Below are 25,235 nucleotides of genomic sequence, written 5' to 3' on the forward strand. Positions count from 1 at the left end.
ACCTCGCCTTTGAAAGGACGACAACCTTGCTTTTTAATTACAAGGTTAATGTTTGCTTAAGGTCAGTCAACCTGGCTGTAATCCAACGTACGACGCCTGCGTTTTACTCATGTTTAACAATCGTTCTGTTGCAGACGATGGACACGTTGCAAATGGCGGCAGGAGTGATCGGCTACATCGGTGAAGCGACGATTTATATTACAAGCGGCCATTTCGTTTGAGGAACTGTCATGTTCGTCACTAAGGATGATCTTGGTTGAGCTTTGCGGTGCCAGCCTCGTGCATCGGAGGGGTTGTGTCCATGCAACGTGGAGTGAGCCAGATATCCCACATTGGACACCCTCCGATCTAACCCTGGGAACGAGGCTTAGACGGAAGTGAGCACAGTCTCGAACAACTGCGGGGGGGGGGATACCCCCGGACCCCCCCCGCACGTGTAATATGTACTGACCTAACCTAACCTAACCTCACTAAGGAATTTGCAAATTACAGCGCAATTTATTACTAGCAACGCGCGACTTCCGGTTAGTCTTGTTCCCAGGAGGGGGGTCCGATATGGGAATTTTGCAATTTCGATGCAACGTGTGCTCCATATGTGTGTGTTGGGATTAGTGAACCGTGTATGCTTTCCATTTGGCCAACGATGATGTATTGGATGAAATTTAAAAGTATGCGCACGCCAATAAAATTTGGTGTTTCAAGTTCAATGTCCTTGGTGCATTTTTCCCCTAATTTCTTCTTCTTTTTTGGTTTTTTTTTTTTGCGAAGCCTGGAGATCATTTTCTGTTAGAGAACTCGAGAGGCATAATGTGCCTCGCGTATTAGTTGGTACAAGTATTCCTTCATTACGTCCGGTACACTGTGGCTCCAGGCGTCAGCAGCGATGTCGTACCAGTTGTATCAGGGGGCACAGGGCACCTACAGCTTTCGCAGGCTTCCTCTTGAAGTCATCTGGTGCACTTTTTGAGAAATGTGCCAGTTGATCAGGTGGCACCTAACCGTCAATGGGTTTAGAATGTACATTGTATCTATTTGAGACATACTTGTCTGAAGTTTGGGTTTGGGGCTTTCACAACATTCTGCAGCCTCTGTGATGAGTCGTTGCAAGTAGTAAGCAGCAGGCAGGTCGGGAAAAATCTGCTGTGCCTGTTTATTACTCACTACCTGCAGCATGCCGCAGAAAGCAGCGAAACCATGAAACCCAAATGACAGATAGTATCCATAAAAGTCGATAGTTCCTTCATCGACAGATAGTATGTCGCCAGCAGTACATGTCCAGCTCAATATGACTTTTTTTCAGAGCAATCAAGAAAACCTGTGAAGCGAAAAAGCCGCTGCTCCTTGCTCGCTCTTTCGCTGCTCCTTGAGGGCAGCCGGGTTAGGCCAGCGGGGTGGTTGTTCGTGATTGGCGGACCAAGTACTCACGTGATCAACTTAAAACCAGACGTCACTAAACCACTGGCTACGTGGGACTGGTGAATACGGGCACTCGTGTATATCCGGAGCGGATGTCAGTCTCCTTTCCGCCACTCCTGCTGTGCGTCGTCGACATCCTCTAGAGTACAAGTTACAGGCTGTCAACGCCCATCCTATATAGCCAGTTACGGAGAACAATCATTCACTGTGAATTTTGGGCTCCGACGTACTTTTCGTTGGTGCTTCATACGAGCTGATGTGACGCACGATATACTAGGAGCTGATTTCCTCAAACACTTCGATTTACTCGTCGATATACGCCGAAAACGTCTTCTCGATTCACTCACTGGCATGCGCTGTAATAGAATACCGTCATCTGTAGCTTCCATCGGACCCACACTTCTGCTGCCACCTTCCACATCTCCATACGCCACCATCCTCTGTGACTTTCCGGAAATTTTACGACAACCTTCTCCGGACACCCCTGTCAAGCACAACATTCAGCACCACATCGTGACTAGCGGGCCTCCCGTACACGCACGCCCCCGCAGACTTGCGCCCGATCGACTCAGGATAGCGCGACAGGAGTTTGAGCATATGTTGGAACTTGGTATACTAAGACCATCATCAAGTCGCTTGGCATCTCCGCTTCACATGGTACCGAAGAAGACGGCAGGTGACTGGCGTCCCTGCGGGAACTACCGCGCTTTAAACACCGCCACGGTAGTGGACCGATACCTCATTCCACATGTGCAAGACTTCACGACCCATTTATACGGTGGGTGATTCCATCTCAACTCAGGCAAGGGGGTCCGGACACCATTACCGATTGCCCTTGAAAAAATATATGTTGTACCGCAACGCGCATACACGCAGGAGCAACAAATATTTTGGCTCGATGTGTTGTGGTCCGCCCGAAAAAAAAAAATCCCAAAGAAATTGACTCGGCGACGGAGCTTTCTGACGAAACGACTTTGACATTTTATTCCGCGTCATCGCATCGACCCAAACTATAGATTTTTTTCACAATATGTCAGGTACAACGACTTTCAGCGTGTGCAAACAGCACCGGTCAATTCTATTTTGATCGTTAATTAAAAATCGCCAAAGTTGCAACAAAATTCACATTTTGCTCATATTTGTCCTTACGCTGTACTTTTGCTATATACGCCATCGAGATATATGAGGTACCGCTGTGTAGGTCGAAGCGTGGTCTTTAAATTGATGTCAAATTTACATGTCTGTGCCTTGCCCACTTTCGTCAAGGCGGTGTAGAGTACAGCTATGTTTTCAAAAATGGGGCTTTTTGGACTCTCGTTTCTCAAAACCCCCACCTCCGATTTCGTTCATATTTTGTAGTTATATAGCCCAGGCTATGATCTACATGTGTTCGCAAAACGGAAGGTTCCCTCTCTGCACAACTCGGGATAGCCCGCAACAAACGTGGAGTGCGGAGCACACCATGTACGCCGCGACCGGGAGAGCTACGCCAGACAGTTAAAGGAGCATGGAAATCATTTCGAACATATATTTTTTCACCGCTTGATATGAACATACTACCTTCATAAACTGCCACGCAAAATATTTCCTTCGAAAAGCGCGAATTTCCTGAGAAAAACAAGAATGCGCTCCGCGGCGACAGTCTCCCCCAAGCCGAGTCTGGCGTGTGGTGACGTCAGGCGGCCGACCACTTCATTGGCTGCCGGAAGCGTCCGCTCCCCGCCAGAATCGTCTGCTAGCTCCGGAATCGTGGCGACTCACCGACTGAGACGCTATTGCTATTTATTTGCGTTTGACATTCACTTGCGTTCCTACATGATTTGTCTCGTACGTTTTGCGACTTTTGACTGCGGGCAGTGTAAAAGGTGTGGCTAGGCCTCTGTGTTGCCGTGACGGCCAGGGTTGAGGTGGATCGTACGCGGTTGTGGTTTCTGTTCCAATTGTGCTGAGGTGTCGTTAATTAGTGAACAGTATTGTGCCTGTGTGTGCAGCATATACAGGGTGTCCCAGAAAACGTGTCATTGAATTATAATAAAAAAACTACACCACCTAGAGTCATGCGGTCAATCGCATTTGTTCTTACTGTGTTTTTGCCACCCCCTCATGTGAATGTCGTGTAACGTAAGCTTAATTATGTAAATTTTTGCAAGCTTAAGTCGGAAATTTGCCAAGTAAATGTCACTTTTTTACCCCACCAATATGAAGAGCGTGTCTAATTTAGTCAAATTAATGATAATTGACAGAGATATTCAGGAGCTATCCCATCGGAAAAAATAGCCGAACATCATGCTCTACGGAGGTCGCACAGAATAGCGCACGATGGATTTTTCAGCGCAATCTTTGTCAGTCCGACGAAAGGAGGTTGGAAACCCAGTCCTCCCCCTTTATGAAAAAATGTATCGCCGTGCTATAGACTTTCTATAGAAACAAGTTCCATACAGGTTATAGACAAGAAAAAGACTGCATATTGACTTCTTTTGGACAGGCTTCTTTCCTTTCTTTGGCTATTTGGTGCAGACGTTCTATAGACGGTTGTAGGCAAAAGAAAGTATATAGATATCTGGTGAATAGAAAGGCTATAGAAAATTTGATTTTTGACTTCCTTTAGACTGGATGGCAACGATTTAGCAATTGTTACAATAGCAATTGTTAGCAATACATTACATGCGCAATTCAGAATGGTGATGACAACCAAAGGAATATTTGGCACTCTGTACAGTTTATTTTCCTAGTTTACATCATTTCATTTTTGCTAACATTGTAGCCAGGCTAGCCTTGACCCGCACGGGATCCGTACCAGTTTTCTTGTAAGCGTAGCCTGAAAAACAGCATATCAATCCTCTATCACTTGAAGTCATACGCCGTGTAAGGCATATCTACTGTTGTCATAGCACAATTAGTTTGAAAATAGAGATTGCAAATATACCAATAACGGCGTTTGCCCTTGTCTGGTCTAGCGCCGGCTTCGCAGGCTTCTCTTTGTGCGCATTGCACTTGCCCCCCAGAAGGGTTTTCCCCACCAGTTCGTCGGGATGGAAAACCGCTCGCATGAGGGATCTGGCAAGCCTAAATAGTCGTGTTTGACAGCAGTAAAATTAACAAATACTGATACAATGAACAGCAGGAGCAAACCTAGCTTGTGAAAAGACTTACTTCGTTCCTCTCCTCTGGGGCCCTATCCTCGTCAAAAGTAATCGACCTCGATTACTTTACGTCACAAGCTGTAGGGCGGGGCTGCCACGGAATACTCCGCCCTTAAATCCCGCCCGTTTCAATTGAAATTTATACCTAGTTTTCCTTCGCAGCCTCTCGGCCCTAATCTCGGACCGCAACCCTACGTCATTTTGACGTAACAATGACGTAAAAGATTAGTTTCAAAGCTGAAAAGTAATCTAGCGAAAGAGGGTCGATTACTTTGAGCGGTGATGGGTTTCGCGATAGGTCCGCATGTGCATTTCCGTTTATTGTGTTGTATAAAGTCTGTATGTGCTCGTCACAACAAAAAATTCATGTCTTTCTTCGTTTGTCTTTAATAATGAGAAAAAAGCACCGCGTAACACCGTTTCTCTGCGCCGATCGCGGCATCGTATGCGTGAAAGCGGCGGGCTTTTCGAAGCGTCGTCCGAGCCGTACGTCGTACAATCAGTTGCAACGTAGCGGTGTGCATACAAAAAACTCATCGATCAAAGTTCACTGTTTCTTGAGTAAAACTATCAATGCTCATTTGCGGTATCATTACCACCCCCACAGCTCACGAACAAAAGAAGCATATTGAAATGCGAATTATCATTTCGCATATCGAGCACACGAACACACAGAAAAATATAAAGAAAAGCTCATAAATAAAGCTGAAGATTTAAAGGACGAACCGATTTCTCATAAACGCGTTTACGGCTCGCGCCACACTGACCGTTCGACCCTTCGCAATGATCCTTCGCGCTTTTATCGTTTTGTCAGTTTTGTTGCGTGCCATCAGCGCCATCTCACGGGTACATACCGAATTATAAATGCCAAGTACAATCACGGTGTCACACATACATTACCGTCTTGCACACCTGTACGTCAAGAAAAATGACAAACAGCAAAAAAGGAAATTACGAGCGTGCTTTTCCACGCATTTTCTACGAAATTCAGTTTTACGCATGTAGAGTTTTCTGTTTCCGACACCTAAGAACCGAAGCAACAAGGCAGGGCAGGCAGATCACAGGTGTGGTCTTCGGATTCTCAGGAGGAAACACCGATAAGGCGGGTCGCTTTCCAAGATAACACGTGGGGCGATTGGTTGATAGAAGGTGTCAACCACTTTTAATATTCACGCCTTTTTCGATTGTGCACCAATGACAGAAGAAATTTCAAGTAATCGAGGTAGATTACTTTGACCAGGATAGGGCCCCTGGCCCCAGCCTCCACTCTGTGCAACACCCCTGCGTCCATGACGACGCCGAGCCCAATATCAACCTTTAGAAGGAAATGAAACAAAACAGTTGGAGCCATGGAAGGGGAGCGTTGTAACTTGGAGAAAGCGACAAATTACATTTTCCTTCCGCTATTAATTTAACTACTACGACGATGGTATTGTGGCACACCACTTACCCTTTCAATAAATATATATCCCCCCCCCCCCCACTTACCCTTGGAGCACCAACGGTTGGAGCCTGTTCAAGATTGCGCAGTCGTTCTGAAGATTTGAGTACAGATAGTTACAAGACCAGCAAGCAACCACTTCAAGCACGAACTATGGAAAGCGTACCTATTTTTCTCTTGTACCTTTGGAGACTCCTTGTCAAAGTGGCGGATTCTTCTTCCAATTCTAGCATTCTTTTTTTGTTGTTGCTTTCGCAACTATTGCACACTTCTTTTTCGACTGTGGAGTCCTGCAGGGAAGCAAAAATGCAATTGCAACAATTACACGAATGATCCAGTGTGCATATCGCGCAATGATGGATTGGCTGCCGGCTACTAAAAACGCATGGTTAGAAAATTATGTACTCACAATTTTATTACTTAATAAAAATACTTACGTCTTCTTCGCCTAAACCAGTCACCGTTTCGAGCGCTTTCAAGAGTTTACATCTCTTTCGTTCCAGAGCCTCTGCTTCACCTACAGGAACAGATAAGCGTTTTAGTACAGGATGATAAAAAAATGTTCGAAACAGGATGGTAAAAAAAATGTTCCTGAAGACAAGCAACTGCTGGGCTGTTACAATAAGCAGACGCTATATGAACAACACAAAGAGACTGATTCTGATAAGTCAAGGCAAAACACTTACCGGCTGCAACAATATATGCCTCTGATGGCTCGTGGCTTTCGTCCCACTCCACCAGGAACTCCCTACCTTTGAAATTTTGCGCGCTTCGCAGGTCATTTAGCAATGTCAGTCCTACATCAACATGTAAGATACTTTCCACAGGATAAACATCCATAACGTCTATACGCGGCCATTTGAAGAGGACGAACATTCTAAAAGTTGAGCAGACACGCTGTCACGATTCTTCCTCTCGGGATAAAAGGAAATGGGGAACGTCTTGCCTGGGCGCGATTATCTGGGTCAACCACGTGTGGACGGACACCCCTGGTGGGCCAACGCGGTTAGCAACCAACGTTGCTAGCAACGGGGCTTTGGATCGGCTTTGGAATTTTTCCACACATTATCAAATTTGACAGACTTCTGCTGTTTAACAATAAATGCAAGTAATACGCTCTAAATTCGTGTAACTTCTTGTGAACCTTGAAAAACCATCCGAATCTTCCGTCTGTCAGATATATGCATAGAGGATGGAAGCCGCGTGTTTTCATGCGGCAGTTTCGGACTCAATAGTCTGCTTCCATCGTTGGATGTAGCGTATGGGCAGTACGGCGGTTAACGCGCGGTATCCAGGAACGCTTACTAGAACTTCTGCTTCAGGAACTTCTGCTAGAAACATTGCCGTCGTCGCTTCTTGTTACTTGACCGTTGGTGTTTGTTGCAACGAGCAAAACTTCACTCAGCTGCTCGGCAGTGTTTATGGTGTGTCCTAACACCGTTGGCGTTCCTGATGACGCCGAGGAGGAAATATCGGGCGTGGGAGCTCAGCACAGATAACCGCGTATCGAGGAACACCATCCAAAATTGGAAAAGACGAGGGATACAGTTTGAGGAGTACAATGATCAGATCCACAGGCCCTCAACCTCATCTGTAAATGACGCGAGCGACGCCGCGCGTACGGGACGCCAGAATGGGAAGTCGGAAAATGGGAATCAGGCGTTGTCAGCTACTGCTAGCGAAGACGCCGTGAATAGTACCCAATATCCAACAGCAAGTTCATGCTGCGAGAACCAAACCCAGAGGTCACCATGCATTTGCGAACAACCGATAGAAAGTATAGCCATCAAAGTGTAAGTCCATCGCGCTATTTTCTCTCACTATGTTTTTTGAATGCATTTTAGGTCGTGTCCTTCAGGAATAACTACCCATGTGTCTGTCCTTGCAATCGTGACTAATGTTTCGTTTCTCTATACATATAGATATTGGATGACTCTATTGGCTCTACTGATGGGGACACAGATGGGGACAGCTCTGCTGCAACTTCTTCGACCTTTGATCCCAGCTGTGGGACTGAGAACAGCAGCAAACAGACACTGGTATGATTTATTTGGTTGTCTGAGAACAGTAAACTCGAAATACAAAACTAAAAAAGCAAAAAGGCGAGTGAGATTTGAGTGAGTTTGTTGCTGATATAGCTGCTCGACAGCATAACGACATCCATGGGCAGGGGGATATGTTTATCAAACAAGAAAGAAGAACTGGAAAGGTCAGCACAGCAGAAATGCAGCGTGAATAAAGACTATTGGAACGGATGCTGGTGAAGGAAATAGACTGCGGTGTAGGACGAAGCATCAGGATGTACTCAAATATAATGCAAACCGAAAGGTAAGAAAGATTGAGCATGTTTACAATTGTGGTTCTTACCCACCATATATACATAGAAAATACAAGCCCTGCAGATTGTTCACTGTAAACCGAAACTGCACTCAGAAGCCATCAAAACTTCTATTTTCAGGACAATCCCCTGTATGAGAATTCACGCCTCACCCAAGCTGCCAGCCTCCTGTTGATTATGGCGCATGTGCTGAGGTACCATGGCTCAAAGGAAGCAACAGAAAGCCTGCTAAAAATTATTGAAGCACACCTTCCTGAGGGAAAAAACTTTCCAACCACAAAGTACCTTTTCTTTAAGCACTTTAATGCCAGTAAACAGTTCCTAAAAGCTCACTTTTATTGTGAGTGTTGCGAGTACCTGGGCAAGGACAACTCGGATCAATCATTCCTTCCACCTAACCTAAAATGTCATCACTGTGGAAAGGACAACAACAGGGATGAACTTTTTTCATCTGGGCGTTATTTCATTCTGGTAGACCTTGAGGCACAGTTCCGTCACTTCATGGAGAGACACGAGAGTGTCATAAGACCTCGCCAAGCAGCTTCATACAATGTTGGGGATGTGATGGCCAGCCCTCCATATAGAAAGATTCCTCTACAGAGTGACGACATCTCATTTACTTGGAGCACAGATGGTGTACCAGTGTTTGAATCTACACAGTACTGCATTTGGCCACTGCTGCTTCAAGTAAATGAGATGCCATTTCGTGAAAGAGTTAACAACCAAATCATTGCCGGGCTTTGGTTTGGTCCCCACAAACCAATAATGAACACATTTCTTAAACCTTTTATAGAGGAGGTAAATGCTTTGTCAACAAATGGCTTCATGTGGAATTCAAAGTGTGGAACATAGAAATGCTCAAAGGTCTTCCCAGGGCCTTGCACAGCAGAGAGCATAGCAATATGCTCAATTTTAAACATGACGCAGGTCAATGGGAAATACGGGTGCCCGTGGTGTGAGCACGAAGGCGCAGTCGTTGCAGTTGCAAATGGCCGTGCCAGGGTGTATCCCGTTTCAGAGGAACAAATCTTGCAAAGGACTGATGAAAGCTTCAAGGAACATGCAAAGAAAGCAGAGGAAACCGGAGTTTGTAGCGGTGGAATCAAAGGCTCGACTGTCCTTTTTCTTTTATCTTTTTTTAGCATAACATCAGGTGTTGTAGTGGATTATATGCACAAGGTATGCCTAGGTTTTGTTCGAACAACAGCCTGTATGTGGTTTAATGGAAGAGGTTCCCATAGGTATCAGCTCGGTGCAAGGATCTCTGAAATTGACAGCAGGCTCCAAGGACTGAAATCTGTCTGGGAGATTTCTCGACTAGCACGCTCTGTTAAGGTATGGAAATATTGGAAAGCGTCACAGTGGCGAAACTTTCTGTTATTTTTTTCGCCAGTTGTTTTAAAGGGCATCTTACCTCAGAAGTACTACAGGAATTGGATTAAGTTCGTACAAATAATGCACATTCTTCTTGGAGAGACTGTCTCACTTCACAGGCTACCTGTTGTTCGCCATGAACTTTTGAAGTTTTTAGAGGAGTACCAATCCCTATATGGCAAAGAAAAGATGACTTATAATGCGCATCCTCTGCTGCACTTGGTGGACAGCGTAAGGAACTGGGGACCATTGTGGGGATACTCTTTGTTTCCATTCGAGAATATGAATGGAATGCTTCTGAAATTTGTGGTGGGAACACGCCATGTGGGACCACAGATTTGTGAGAAATATGTATTGTCGCTGCAGCTTCCAAAACTACTCTCCACCCAGGGAATTCCTACGGGAAGCCTTGGCAAACTGTTTGGTGATGTAATGAAAGGTTTTAGATCCCACAAGCATGTTCAAAACGGAAGAAGAGCACTTCTTCATGGTAAAGGGAGTTTGGAAGGCAACGATTTGTTGTACAAAAAGATGTCGCTTGGTCCATTTACACTTTGTGTTGAAAAACTAGACAGATCTCGACGAAGCAATTCCTATGTAATGATTGGTGACACATTCGGAAGAATTACAAAAATAGTTGCATCATGTATGAATGACGTGAGTAGTCAGAAAAACTAGCGTATCTCGCAGTGCCTATCTAGCAAAACAATTGCTAGATACGCTAGCTAGCGTATTTAGCATCCACAAACAAGACCGCCCCCGTCCCCGCCCCATCCCGCTCTTGCGAATGTTAATTAGGGCTAAACCACGTGAGCGCCAGCCCACAGATACCGACCTCACTGTATCATCTGAGGAATTAACCACGTGGGCACCAGCCCACTTTCACGACTCTATCTGGTAAGCCATCCCTGCCACATGCCTTTCTTAATATTATAATTAGGTGCACGCCCTACTGTGTTGGAGTAAACCACGTCAGAGTGATACCGACCTCACTGTGTCATCTGAGGAATTAACCACGTGGGCACCAGCCCCCATGTCGTAAGCCAGCCTCCAGCAAGTCCCTCGCACGCGCAACACGCGCTTCTTATTATAATTAGTTTGCATGCACACCTACTATGTAAATAACTAAGACTGGGCACGCGCCTCAGTCTTATAAAAACGGTGCATGCAAACGGAGATTAGTCAGAACAATAAAAAATGGCAGACCAGTTCTACATCAATTTACTCTCAAACGCGGTTGAACCAGCCCACGAAGCTGTCGTTATACTTCTTAATAAGTTTACCTCCACCCTCTCGCAGATTTTAAACCTGACCAGTTGTGGCTGACCACGTGGGGGCACCAACCCCTTTGCTTGCCTGTAGGATGCACTCACTGAATGTCATCTTAATTGTGTAGTTCCATCAGAATGATATACCTCTTGTTTTAAACAAACTACGTTAACAATGAATAATTAGCTTAGTTATGAAATCAGAAATGTGCCATAACCGTTCATCCATCTAAGGATCTTAGTAAAACATAATAATAATAATAAGATTACGAAGATTAATTTTTTATGGATAGTTGCACAATTCTTACTCGATCCTGCAAAAGCGTATACGAAGAGGGGAGTCAAGTCCTGTAGATCTCATAAACAAAATACAGAGGAAGCGTGGACCTCCACGTGAAAGCTTGTACAAATTAAACTTAAACAAAAATCTTCAGTGTCGGCTTCTGTGTTTTGTTTATTGGATCCCTGCAAGGATAAAACGATAGCTCGATTCATACATGGCACAACATTGTTCAAATATTTTTTTTTTCTTATTACGTTTAAAGTCGACAAGTAGGACACCTCGCTATCGTCTGCCTAATGGAAATGGTTGATCAGCCAATCGACTCCTTCCGAAGTGCGAAGAGACAGTATATACTTAAACTTCAGAGCGCTAAGAGCGTAACCGAAAAAAAAAAAGAAGGCCTACAGCTCTGATCTTCGACAACCGATCGAAAAAAGAAAAAAAATGCACCGGCCGCCGCCACAACATCGTTGCGAATTGCAAGGATATGGCGTAGCTAGTATTGAGATGTGATTATGGACAGGGTGCTAAGGGCGTGTAACCGACAAAAGGCTTACCGCTTCGAAATTCGACATCCGACGCATCATGGGGGAACATCATGATATTCATTGTAGAGATTTCATTAAACATGCTTGGACTTGTAGTCGACCAGGCTACCTCTCCCTATTAATCCGTTTTGTGTACGACACGGATTAACTCTCGAGAAATGATAAGATCACTTTTTTCCGTATTCCATTAAGATGTTGTTGCGTTAGCGACGCTTTGCATATTAGACGACGGGATGGCTGAAGGTCACGCTGTTTCCACTCAGACTGTGATATCTCTTCTGCTGATTTGCATGAGCACGCGAGCAAGTCGAATAAACGCTCGAAGATACACGATGTTATTGCAATAGCAAGCATTTGCATATAAGACAACTCGTTGGATAAAGGTCGTACCTTTTTACTCTAGCCGGTGTCGCCTTTGCAACTCGAAGACAGGAAAAATAATTACTATGCGATACATGTTGCGCCGCAGGAAAAAGAAGAAGAAAAAAGACGCAGTATACTAATGACAGCCACCTCCATGCTGACTGCTTTGATTTCTGAACAGAGCGAGCCAGCCCGGGTAAAGCCGTAATTACCTCTCAAGGATAAACGATAATATCACTTTCCTCATCACGTCTTTGGGGCGAGACGGTCGACGCTGCACTCTCATAGGCAAACGAAGCGACTTCTATATAAGACGGTTCGTCCGCAACGCTTTCCGGACTGAGCTGGAATGTCAAGTGAATGCCACTTGATTGTTTTCAGGTGGATTCACTTGACATTCCAGCTCAGGTTTTTCCGTGCGGGTGTTTGACTGGAAAAGCAGACTAAGGTGAGTACATGCTTTTTTCTCTTCTCTTGTTATAAGTTCTTCCCCTGTGAGCGTGCAAGGTCACAGCCATTTATGGAATGCATGTAGGTGAAAGAAAAAAAGAAATGAGGTTCATTCCTTCCCGCTGCCGACATGCAATCTTTGTGATTTTAAAGTGCACCTTCTTAGATCATCGCAGTAGATGAAATGAAAAATAAACGATTGCAAACAGTACAACATTATTTTTTTATTTAGGACATTGCTAATTTACAAGTCGGCTTCACCTAACTTCTACGTGCGTTGCGGGAAGTCAACGTTAGGAAATGCTCAGTCTTGCTGGATTGCTTGTTTCTTTGCATTTCAATTCAGCGGAACGGTGTTTTTTCTAATTGTTTGACTTTGGTTCTTCATAAAACATATTTTCCAGTTCATCGTCTTTGTTGTAACTACTCCGACGAGGTTGAAGGGTCATCTCACATTTTGGGCTTGTAAGATCGACTTCTTCTAAGCATTTTTTTAGCTTCTCTTTTTCATTTCATGTTCGGGTAACAACAGAACACTTCACCTGCACGTCAATGGCAAACAGGTCAGAAAGAAAGGAATGTGTCTACCTTCATTTGTGAGATGTAGCTAGTCTTCACCCAACTCCTACGTGCATTGGGGGAAAGCCTACTTTAGGAAATGTTCAGTCTTGTTACTGCATGTTTCTTTGCATTTAAACTTAGCGAAACGGTGTTTTTTTTTTATCGTTTGATTTTGCTTTGACATAAAACATATTTTCCAGTTCATCTTCCTTCTTTTGCCGTAACTACTCCGAAGAGGTTGAAGGGAACAGTTTGAGATCTTCCTTGACAACAAGGCAAAAATGTGTGCTATACAATGGAGAAGAGGTGGAAAACTTTTTTTTTTCAAGTTAATCCACTCGGGATTCCAGATGAAGATTTTTTTTCTCCGTGAGAGTGTTTGACTGGAAAGACAGACTGTGGTAAGTACATGGATTTGCCCTCCTCTTTTGCAATACATATACTATATATAATGCTTTTCTATGAACATGCAAGTCATTTATGGAAATGCAAATATGAGGAACGACAAGGTTTCATGCCTCTCGCTTTCAGTGGCGACATGCAGGTCTTTGTGATTTAAGGAATGCTTTCCTAGCCCATCACAGGAAGTGAAAACGTTTGCAAACAGTTAATTTTTTTTTTATTTAGATACAAGGACAGTGAGATCACAGCCCTTTTAGATAGTGAGATTCCATAGCCAGAGTGATGTCGACCAATTGTTCTGCCAAGAGAGTAAATGTTGCCTGGGCAGCGGCGAAGTTTTAACTCACGTTCTAAGCACAAACAGCATACATCTGAGCATTCGTTATCGTAATAGGTCCTTGTAAGATTGGCTGTCTCTAAGCATTTTTGCAGCTGGCGTGTTTCGTTTCGTGTTAGGGTAACACCAGAACGCTTCGGTTTACCGTTTTCACTCCAAATGCGTACCACAAGCAAGTCAGAAGGGCACGAATGTACATAAACATATTTTTCCAGTTCAGCTTCTTTGCTGCAATTGCCCTGATGAAGCTGAAGGGAAGAGGATGGAAGCTTCGTTAGCTCGATGATCACCACAACAAGCAAAAACGTGTGCCACACAACGGAGAAGAGAACACACAAACATCTATCCATGTCTGTTCACTCACAATGAAATGAGAGGGCTTAGTACAAATGTACATTTTTATTTCCCTGATACATGAGCGGTGATTATTTTTTTTTATGCTCCATTGTGCACCAGTCGATGTTTGAAGAGGTCAAGTGTTAGCTTGCTGATGTAGCCTGTTAAGTAGTGCCAACCTTCAGACTCGGCTTGTTCCATGAAACATAGACTCTCGGCAGCAAGATGCATAGCGTCAACCTCGTCAGCATATGTCAAAATTTCGTCCACGTGACGTGACCATTCAGCAAGTAAGGCAAAAGGTGATTCCGAGGCAAACGTACAGGCGGTGTGAACTCTGGCATACATTGTTTTTGCAGTTTTCCAAGTAACCCTGTCAGGAGGTTGATCTGGCAGCGCTTGAAACAACACCATATCCGTCACAATTTTAAAAGCTTCCACGAGCGAAGTTTTGCCTACTTGTGTTAACCCACATTCCAATATCTCTTTGTAGGAGACGTGTTTGAGACGACACACAGGCTGCATCCGAAATTCGTGTGTGTAACCTCTTCTCCATCTGCCACACACATCTCTACCTAGCACAGGCTGCTCTTCATCTGCGTCTGATGATGACAACCATGCGCCATCAAGCCGAGGATCAACCTCAGGCCATGTTGTGTCATCGGCGGCTGACTTGTCTTGACTGGTCATTACAAACCAAGGTAATTTTCTGCGATCCACTTCTTGTCCAGACTGCCAGTGAACTGAACCAAGTACTGAAGCTTCCCATTTCTAACTCGTCGTTTTATGATCTTCTCTACTTTTGGAACCTCTCTCACTCGTACAATTTCACTCTCATAAAACCCACCAATGATGTCTTCATTTTTAAGATCACGTAATAGGTACGTGTTAGGATACCCTAACTTGATCGCTCTCACCACGAAGAGTTCTGACGTAAATGACCCTAAATAACGTTTTATTAGCTGATGTCTGTATTTTGCTATCCTCACTACGTCTCCAACGCTGTAGCGCGGCTTTTTTGGTGGTCCAACCGGGCTGGGGTACAGTCTCTCTCGGAAAATGTGCTCGTTTTCTTTCTTTACGTCCACTGGTCTGGCAGAAAGCGATCTGTGTACGCGATTGTTGTAAGCTTTCACTACTTGAGGTAAAATGTTCACATATCGCTTGTGACCCTGGAATGTGAAGATACGGTACAGTGTGGTCACAATTGTTCGCTGACATCGCTCGGCGATACTGGCCTTCATAGGAGAATTTGTATGGATGAGCCGGATCCCCCTTGCTTTCAGAAACTGTTGTACCACCTTGTTTGTAAATTCTGTTCCACGATCTGTGTGCAAAAGCTTGGGTGTCCCAATTCTTTTAAAGGCAAGTTTAAAAGCTCGAATAACCTCGGGAGATCGTTTATTACGAATAGGTACAATGGCAAGAAGCCGAGAGAAAGCATCTATACAAAAGAGCAAATAGCGAAAACCATCGTTCTGGTTCTTTAGACTTTGCAAATCCTTTAGGTCAGCCTGGAATAGTTCACGAAGTCCAAGTGCAATGGTTTTTCGAAACTTCGTGGGTCGCTTGTATTCCTTATGCAAACTGTACACATCACTTGTCTCCAGAAATTTAGTGACTTTGTCCTTCTTTTCGCCTATGGCTCGAGCAAGTCTCTGCACTCCACCAAAGCTGCCGACATGTTGCGGGTCATAGTAGGCTGCCATTAGTACTTCTTCCTACTGCAAACTCTAAGAGCATCGAGTGATAGATAAGCGTTGATTGTAGCTGAAACGTCTCCTCTCATCCAGGGAGGTTGCCTGTTGTGAAGTTCGTACTTCAAAAGCTCAACAATAGATGAGTGTGGCACCACCTTTCCGTGACAGATAACTCTTCCGTACTCGTCGTAAGCCAGAACCGTTGTCATCAGCTGAAGCATAGCTAATACCTTTTTATGATGTCTTGGAGGGAAGTGTGACAGTATTTTTTCTTCTTCGAAGTAGCCTCTCTCCTCGGAGTTCAGTACGGTGTCCATGTGAGCTGTCGTGCGCGCTTCGCGGCTCGTGTGAGCGGTGGTGACGCACGTCGAGGTGTGGAAGCTTCACTTACGGAATGAGGTGAAGGAGTGGCCAGAGTTTTCTCTGCTGTATGTTTTTGAAGACGAGATGGGTGCACAATAAGTGCTGGTAAGTTTAGCTTGACCAATAGCGGCAAAATCCGATCAAAATAGGGTGGTCTTTGAACATTTCTTGCTTTCGTCACGAGATAGTATACGAGGTCAATTATATTAGTATTGTCTACTCGCTCACCGTCGACAATTATCTGAAATGTTTTCCTATCCCATGAGATCGTTGGTTCCAGAAGACGTAATAGGTTTTCTGATCTGATTTTATAGCCACTGCTCATGAAATCAACGACAGTATTACTTTTTTCCTCGGTCTGTGTTTCCTCTTCTCTCGCTGTTGTTGAACCCAGTGTAGGTGTGCTCTCACTCACAGTGGGATGTAGCAAGGAGTGAAGATATTGGATTATCTCTTTTGCTTTGATATCGTCTGGTTCATCTTTCTTCAATATCTGTGGGATGGGGGTTTCCCGGTAAGGCACAAGCTCGTATTTCTGCATCGACTACACTCCGATTGCTTTTGCTATCGCCCTTCCACCTAAAGTCGAGAGGAGACCCAGCAAAGGTGGCAAAAGGAACTGTAGAAAACCACCAGATTGTTGCAATACCTTTCGAACTTTCTTCACTCCTGTAGTGTCTCGTTTTGCCAAAAAGCGGATAGGTGTTGCATAAGGTTGCAACTGATTTCTCACTCTTGGAGCTACCTTAATGTTTCCTTTACAAAGATTCATACAAATCTCTCGAATAGCAGTTAGTTGCTCTCTCGTAGCATGTTCCAGGAGAAAATAACGTTGCTCCGGCAACTTTGCATCAGCAAGCAACTGAAGGAAATGAATATTCTTCTTGACACGTTTCATGTTTTATATACTATTTGTCGCTGGTCGTCTGGAAATATATTAGTCCACACCCTAAATTGGTCTGAACAGTTTTGGGATAGGTCAATTACAAGGTATGAATATGGTTTCTTGCAAGCATCTTTATATATACTTGGCAGTAGTTCACTTTTCTTTCGACCAAACAGTTGTCGTGAAAGTATTTGCATTTGGTCCGCAGTGCGGGCGGAACGACATAAAATTAAGGCACTGCTGTTAAACTGAATGCATCTATACAGAGGATCATTAATAAATAAATATTGTGTTATGAAAATAGCTGAACAGTTGAGGTGGTGACAGCCAGCTACATAAAAATTGCAGATTTCTTTGAGCCTTTGTTTGTCGGCTAAGCAATCATCAAATATAATTAAAGAATTTCTTACAGTATCAAGATTAGTAGGAATATCCTGACTGAAGGTTACCTCTGGAAAATTATCAAAGATTGGTTGTTTGTACAAGTATATGTACAATATATGATCAAATGGTTTGTCGAAGACAGCAGCTCTATGTTTAATTAGACGTGTAACAAGTGTCGTCTTTCCACTCTGGCTTTGACCTGATATGGTCATTGAGACCGGAGTGGTAAACTTATAAGGTCCAACCTCAGCCATCTTTTGCAAACGAATGAAGCATGCTATGAAATCACAACATTACATAAAGGAAGGTTACAGCAAAGACGAGCCTGTACATCACTCTCAGATTGGCTAAACTGAAATACAGACCTTCAAGGTTGTAGACATTCAAGGTTGCGCACAGCCGTGTTAGTTATCAGACCAGGAGCATTCCATAATGGAAGGTTACAACAAAAAGCAAAGACAAGTCTGTGCTCTAAGCTTGCCCAAAGTCGAAGTACACACGTTCAAGGTTGTAGACATTCAAGGTTGTGCATGCAGGTATGTTAGTTACCAGACCAATGAAGTTAGATAGGACACGCTGAAACATGTCTTCACGTATAACGTTGCAAGGATGTAGACGTTCAAGGCTGTGCACACATGTTAGAGAGCTGCATGCAATCGCTATATAAGAGCGGACATAGAGAGTGGTTCTTCATTCAGAACGTCAGACTGAGGAGGTGTGTTACATATTCCTGTGGAAGATGTAAGAGTTTACAAATCTATTCTTCTCTTTCAGTTCATTCTATACAGCAAGAGGAGAAAGCAAATTGTCAACATAACAGCGAAGCCTCCATAACACAAGTAAGCTATGTCATCCGTCATGGAAAAGTTGGATAAACTGAAAAAATGTGGTGACGGTGAAATTCAGAAAATGAGCAACATACCCAAAAACGAAAAGTTCGAAGTGCTGGACATTCAGAAAATTGACACTATGTATGGCGAGGCCGTATACGTGGAGCTCCGCATGGAAAACGACAAGCCAGTGAAAGTGTATCTACCTGGACGCTTCAAAAAATTGTCGGAGGAAGAGCTAGAGGAAATGCGACTGCTTCCAAATCTCAAAATGGAGAAGAAAGAACGGTTTACCAAAGATGGTAAAAAAGTCATTTCGCCAGATATTATCTTCACCAATTCGAAGAGAAAGTGATGAGATATGGTGACGTGTCACTTATGCTCCCAGCACGAACGGCAGTATTATGCAACAGCATTAGGTCTTCAGATTCACTTGGCAAATGTTCACAATCTTCAAGCCCCCTGCATTCCTTTTTGTGAGACTTTGTGCACACTGCGAAACTATACTAATCGGTTCGAGCTACATTTACACGACAGGGACGTTAGCGGACATGATGTTACAACCTTTTTTCACGAGTACAGACAGTACATTGCTGATGTCTTACGACACTTTGGTTTCCCACTGCGCTATTTTGTATTGCTTAAAGTGGAACTTGGTCGTCACACGCCAGACGATGAGTTACAGCTCGAAATTAGTTTCGTGCCTTCCAAAGTAGTGACAGTATGGTCAGAGGCAGATGTAGAACCTTCTATCACTCAAGTGACTGCTGAAATAGCACAAAATTTGGAAAACCTCGAAGTAGAAGGTTCAGGTTTTTTTCTCTTTCGCATTCATGCCTGTATCATGAACATTGGACGTTTGATGCCTCAACTGATTGGATGTGCCCAGTTTGAGTTACCGCAAGAATTGAAGCATAAGTTTCGTTCTCTGTTGTGTGTGGACTTTGGTTTGCATGAAGATGAGCAGAACATGTGTTTTGCCTTCTCTGTAATAGCTGCACTGCATCCTGCTACTGGTTATCGCAGGCGTAGGGCATCTTCGTACAGACCATATATTTCTGAGTATGTTTTTCCGAAAACATTCCCGGTAGCTTTCCCAAAAGAGGTTGAAGCATTCGAAAAAAATAATGGTATCAGTATCAATGTGTACGCCTACGAAAGGGAAGACAAATCTCTGTACCCCATCAAGGTTGTCGATGACGAGCGTGAGAAACATGTGGATCTGTTGCTAATCGACTCTCATTTTCTGCTTATCACAAATTTTAATGGATTATTTCAACCTAGCGGACGGTTTCATTGCAAGAGGTGTATGATGGGCTTCTCATCAGACAGAATCCTCAGTGATCATTTAAAGATGTGTTTGCATCAGAAGGTTGCTAAGACAATTTACCCTAAGAAGGGAGAGACGGTAGCATTTGCCGGGGAACATCTCATGTCGGAAGTCCCTTTCTACTGTGTATATGATTTTGAAAGTGTTTTGTCACCTTGTTTGGAGGAAACAAACGTGTATGAGGATCACTGTCCTTCCTCATTTTGCCTTTTGGTTATACGTGCATCCGACTCACACGTGTTGCAAAAGCATCTTTTCCGTGGTCCTAATTGTGTCACAGTATTTATGGAGCTGCTGCGGAAATTGCATGACGAAATTTTAGGATGGATACATGCTTTTGCACCTCTAGAAATGACTGAAGAGAATGAGCGTCAACATACAGCAGCCACTCATTGTAATATCTGCAAAGAATCCTTTGCTAAAAGACAAAAAGTTCGAGACCATGACCATGTAAGCGGAGAATTTCGACAAACACTATGTCAGACGTGTAACCTGAAACTGAGAGTGCCACCCAAGATTCCAATCATTGCACATAATGCTAACTATGACATGAGTTTTCTCCTGTCTCATTTACATCTGCTTAAGAAGTCAGACATCAACGTGATTGCCACCAGCTGTCAAAAATTTAAAGCAATTGACATCGGCTCTTATCGATTCTTGGACAGTTTGAGTTTTCTGAACGCAAGCCTTGAAACACTGGTGAAAAATCTACGTGATAAAGGTGAATCCAACTTTCAATGCCTTCGCCAGTTTTTTCCAAATGAGGAACACTTTCAGCTGGTTGTTCGTAAGGGGGTCTTCTGTTATAACTTTGTCACCAGTTTTGAAGCCTATGATGAGCCTTCGCTACCACCTCGAGATAAGTTCTTTAACATTTTGAATGGAACCGAAGTAAGTGAACAAGACTACAACCACGCGCAGAATGTGTATGAAAAATTTCGGCTCAAGAGTCTTGGAGAGTATTCGGACTTATACCTTCTGACAGACACACTGCTTTTAGCAGATGTGTTTCAGAACTTTCGAAAGTGGACACTCGATGTGCACAAGATTGAACCGTTTCATTTTGTATCCCTTCCAGGATTAAGCATGTCTTGTGCACTAAAAATGAGTCAGGTAGAACTAGAACTAATTAACGACCCCAACGCGTACCTGCTCATCGAGAATGGCTTACGAGGAGGTGTCACACAGTGCTCCCTGAGAAAAGCAACTGCGAATGTGCCAGGAACAGAACAGTTTGATCCCGAAAAAGAAAAAAAAATAATTAACTACATTGATGTAAATGGCCTGTATGGAGCAGTCATGAGAGAACCATTGCCTTACGGAGGATTTGAGTGGCTCACTGAGGAGGAAATTGTTAACTTGGATATAGCTCAGATACGAGATGATAGCCCTGTGGGTTACTTTCTTGAGGTAGACCTAGTGTATGACCGAGCAACTCATGAACACCACAGAGATCTTCCCGTTGCCCCTGAAAAAATGTCCGTTCGTTATGAGCTATTGTCAGACTATCAGAAGGCGCTCATGAAGAAGTTCAATCTTCCACAGAAAGCTACCGAAGCAAAACTGTTGCTAACATTATTTGATAAAGAGAGGTACTTTCTCCACTATCGCAATTTGCAACTGTATCTGCAATTGGGGTTGCGTCTCACTAAAGTTCACAGGGTCTCAAGTTCAATCAAAAGCCCTTTCTGCGATCCTATGTCGACTTCAATCACGAACTTCGGAAGCGAGCTACAAACGCATTTGAGAAACAGCAATCAAAGCTAATGATTAATAGTGTATATGGCAGGACATGTATGCAAGTCAGGAAATTCGTAAATTGTCGCCTCACAGTAACAGATGAGCAAGTGTTGAAGCTTCTACGTAAACCAAACTTGAAACAGTTCCGCCCTCTGAGCTCTCACGTCATCTTGTTCCAATTTAGTCAGTCTGTTCTTCGCATGAAGCAACCGCTGTACCTGGGCTTCACAATATTGGAATTGTCTAAGCTGAAGATGTTTGATTTTTATCATAACCATCTTCTCCGTGTAGCCCCTGATACACGACTGCTATACATGGACACTGATTCTTACATTGTGATGCTGAGTGACGATAAAGTACTCCACGAACTAGCTGATGAGCATCTAGACAACTCTGGATATGACCCTGATCACCCACTCTATTCGACAAAAAACAGGATGGTACTAGGAAAGTTTAAAAATGAGCTTCCTCGTGATCACATTCTTGGCTTCTGTTGTCTGAAGCCAAAGCTGTACGCCCTCGATCTGTGCAGCAAAAAGCAGTACAATCGCGCTAAGGGTGTTAAACAATGTGAAGCACAAAAACTCCACTTCTCTATGTATACGAATGCTCTCGAGCAGGGCACAATGCATAAAGTTAAACAGAACCTCATTGTGCACAAGGACAATGTCAACAAAAGTGTGTCAGTGACAAAAATAGCCCTCAATCCACTGGATACGAAACGCTTCATTTGTGATGATGGAATTGACACGCTACCTTTTGGCTATGGTTGAATTTTTTTAATGTGTACGGATTGGTCTCTCTAATGAAGCGATGGTGTTGGGGTGTGCACCGTCACGAGGTTTCATTACAGAGTTGGCATACGGGAGTAGGAGGGAACTCATCTGTTATCACCCCCGCAACAGATGTTGCCCTTCTATTCCTGGTCCCACAGAAAAAAATTGTAATAAAGATGTTACATCCATATAGCTATGGTTTGTCATATATTAGAACAATGTCATGTTAGAACCATGAACTAAAGCTATTGCATTATTCCACATCTATGGTTGTCAGTGTGGGATTACTTACAACTGTGAGTTAGGAGCTAGAGGATATTTGTTAGCCACGAGTGATGACTAAGCTGAGACCTGGTTTGATGAATTTCATGTCTTCCTGAAGTAATGTGTAGCTCTTGATGTGAGTGAAAGAGAGACAGTTTGCTTTCCCATATTGCTGCATGCATTTGCGATGGAAATAACAACTGACTTTGTCTGCAAGTCACTGTTTGTAAATGGACCGTCTCAGACGAATTTGATTATATGTGTGTGAAATAACCTGTTTTCTAAGAATTTGATTATAAGAGTATGTGATAACCAGTTTCTAATAGCATGTATGTAATCTATAACAACGTCTTTGTTTGCAAGTCAGTGTTTGCAAATAGCCTGTCTCAGATGAGAGTCACTGTTTGTAAATGATCCGTGTCAGAAAATTTTTGATTATACAGTCAAACTTCTTTACAACGAAACTCAGGGGACAGCAAGAAAAATTCGCAGTAAAGGTATTTTCGTTAAAAAGGATGTCCATTATTGGACCTATAGGGCTCCAGCAGGACCGCAAAAAAATTGCTGTAGTGGTATTTTCATTAAAAAGGTGTTCGCTATAAAGGAGTTTGACTGCATGTGTATGAAATAACCAGTTTCTAATAGCATGTATGTAATCATCAACAATGTCTTTGTTTGCAAGTCACTGTTTGTAAATAGCCTATCTCAGATGAGATTTTTTTTTATTACCAATGATTCATTATATAGTGTGCAAATTAAGTTGACAAATAAAGCTCTTTTCAGGCAAACTGAAATTTTATTGAATGCTCATAGTACACTACAGCATGACATATCCTCTGTTTTTCTTGGGAAATTTTTTCGAACAAGTGTTTCTATCAATCTGTCATTGTGTCTGAAGTTGGTTGGTGAAAACTTCTGAGTGCACTCTTGAAGAGAGAAACCACAGGCTAGAAGACTACCTACATACAAGCAGTACAGTCCACATGTAGCAGATCCATATCCCTGAAGTCGTTTTGCATTGTAGTGAAAGGAAGATGTTGGGTGAATAAACTGGTAAATTTCTTTGCAAACTGGTCGTATGCCGTAGCTGTCGAAATAAGAAATGCTGTTGTTCTTAGAGATGTAACATAAGGTCCAGTGTTCTCCAGGAGAGGATCTAGGAGCTGTGTTTACAACATACAGCCCTGGTTCAGCTTTTTGACTTGCAATTTCATTGCATGCAAATGTTCCACGAAACAGTGGCCTTGTGCAGTGATTTCGAGCAAAGGCTGCATAAAATTCCCATTCCTCCATTTTTTTTCTATACGAATTTGACTCGTCTGTCTTTGTTGATTTCTAGCACACGAGGTGTTTCTGAAACAAAGAGAACTGTAACAGCCTCTGTAAGATTTCCACCAAATGTTAGGGTGAGACGAACATTGGCTTGTACCACTGGACTCAGCGACTGCACTTCCACATCTGGAGTGAGATGGTAGTAGAGCATAAACGTTTCTTTCTCATATGCAGCCGGAGCTAGAGGTATGTCTTTCCGCTTCAGCTTGTGAAGCAAATTCATATATCCTTTAGAGTAGATCGATCGTTGAAAGTCAAAGTCATCTGTGTACTGTTGTCCACCAACATCAAGCACAGCTCTCTTAAGCTTGAAATTTTCAAGTTTAAATGGATTCCTTTGTCTGTTACCCTGGTAGGCTTCACTTCTAACCATCAATACTGTCAGCTTTGAGGGAACTCGTTCACTGTAAAGGTCATCGAAAATCACTTGAGATTGATTTGGAGCAATTGTCCTGTACTTAATCTCTAATCCTCGAAGGAGGTATGATGCTGGAGTTGTCTGAAGTCTTCGTTCGATGCCGACGAGTACACTTGGAGAAACCTGCACACGTCGCAGGTACAACACAATTCGTGAAAACTCTATAGTGTGTTTTTCAGTCTCGCTGGCAGGTGCAAGAAGTCGAAAATCATCTGTGTTCTGACGAAGGACAACTCTTATGTCGACTCCATTGAGAAGAAACTTTTCCTGTTGACATATATCACTGAAGATAGGGGAATAAAGATCGCAGAGTGTCGAACCTTTGGTCCGTTTGTAGCGTGCAAAAATTCCTTTTGCCTCAACAGGAGCGGCAAAATTTTCAGATTCTCCCACTGGATCTGGTTCGTAGAGCATTGCAGAGAGGGTGTGAGTTTGAGTAACATTATTAGCATTTGTTATTATGTCCAAGTATGAACGATATGCATAATTTTCGAAGTTAGAAACCAGTGTCGAATTAAGGTATATTTTGTTGTACGTGAGCGGTACGTGATTAAAGTAATTTTTTCTTCTGTATCCTCTTGATACTTCAATACTTTTACTGGTTGACCTTCATCCACTTCCGAACATCCAATAATCTTTTCAGGAAAACCAAGCTTGGCAGAGAGGGCTAGGCTCAACTCAAGTCCGGTATTGAGTGGCAGTTGTAGCTCATAATGTCCAGTGACACGTAGAATCCTTGCTTGGCTTTTTAAATGTTTCGTTAGGAATTGTCGAATTGGTAAGATAATGTTTTCTCCTGCGCGAAACTTAATTTGCTCTGTTGTGAGTGTAGGAGCAAAGAGACTAGTTTCAGATATAGCGTTAACAGTGTCCGTGACGTTCTTAATTGCAAACGGGACATTCACCTCTGTCAGGGCAACTTCCCACTTCCCATCTAAGTGCACGGGATGAG

The 25,235-nt window shown here is 43.4% G+C and overlaps 1 protein-coding gene across 4 annotated transcripts; it reads left to right on the forward strand.

The window, feature by feature from the left end:
• Nucleotides 1–11,995: 11,995 nt before the first annotated feature.
• On the forward strand, nucleotides 11,996–24,761 carry LOC135378583 (uncharacterized). 4 transcript variants are annotated; one of them, XM_064611640.1, is made up of 5 exons: nucleotides 11,996–12,622; nucleotides 13,157–13,187; nucleotides 13,386–13,586; nucleotides 14,754–14,961; nucleotides 18,368–24,761. In XM_064611640.1, the coding sequence occupies exon 5, from the start codon at nucleotides 18,785–18,787 to the stop codon at nucleotides 21,518–21,520; it is 2,736 nt and encodes a 911-aa protein (XP_064467710.1). In that variant the 5' UTR covers nucleotides 11,996–12,622; nucleotides 13,157–13,187; nucleotides 13,386–13,586; nucleotides 14,754–14,961; nucleotides 18,368–18,784; the 3' UTR covers nucleotides 21,521–24,761. The 4 variants fall into 4 exon arrangements, with proteins under 4 accessions (XP_064467710.1, XP_064467713.1, XP_064467711.1 ...); XM_064611643.1 differs by having other exon boundaries at nucleotides 11,996–13,586; nucleotides 18,368–18,792; nucleotides 19,161–24,761; XM_064611641.1 differs by lacking the exon at nucleotides 13,157–13,187.
• The last annotated feature ends 474 nt before the right edge of the window (nucleotides 24,762–25,235 follow it).

Source organism: Ornithodoros turicata, chromosome 1, assembly GCF_037126465.1.
Source record: "Ornithodoros turicata isolate Travis chromosome 1, ASM3712646v1, whole genome shotgun sequence".
In the NCBI taxonomy this organism is placed as follows: Eukaryota; Metazoa; Arthropoda; class Arachnida; order Ixodida; family Argasidae; genus Ornithodoros; species Ornithodoros turicata.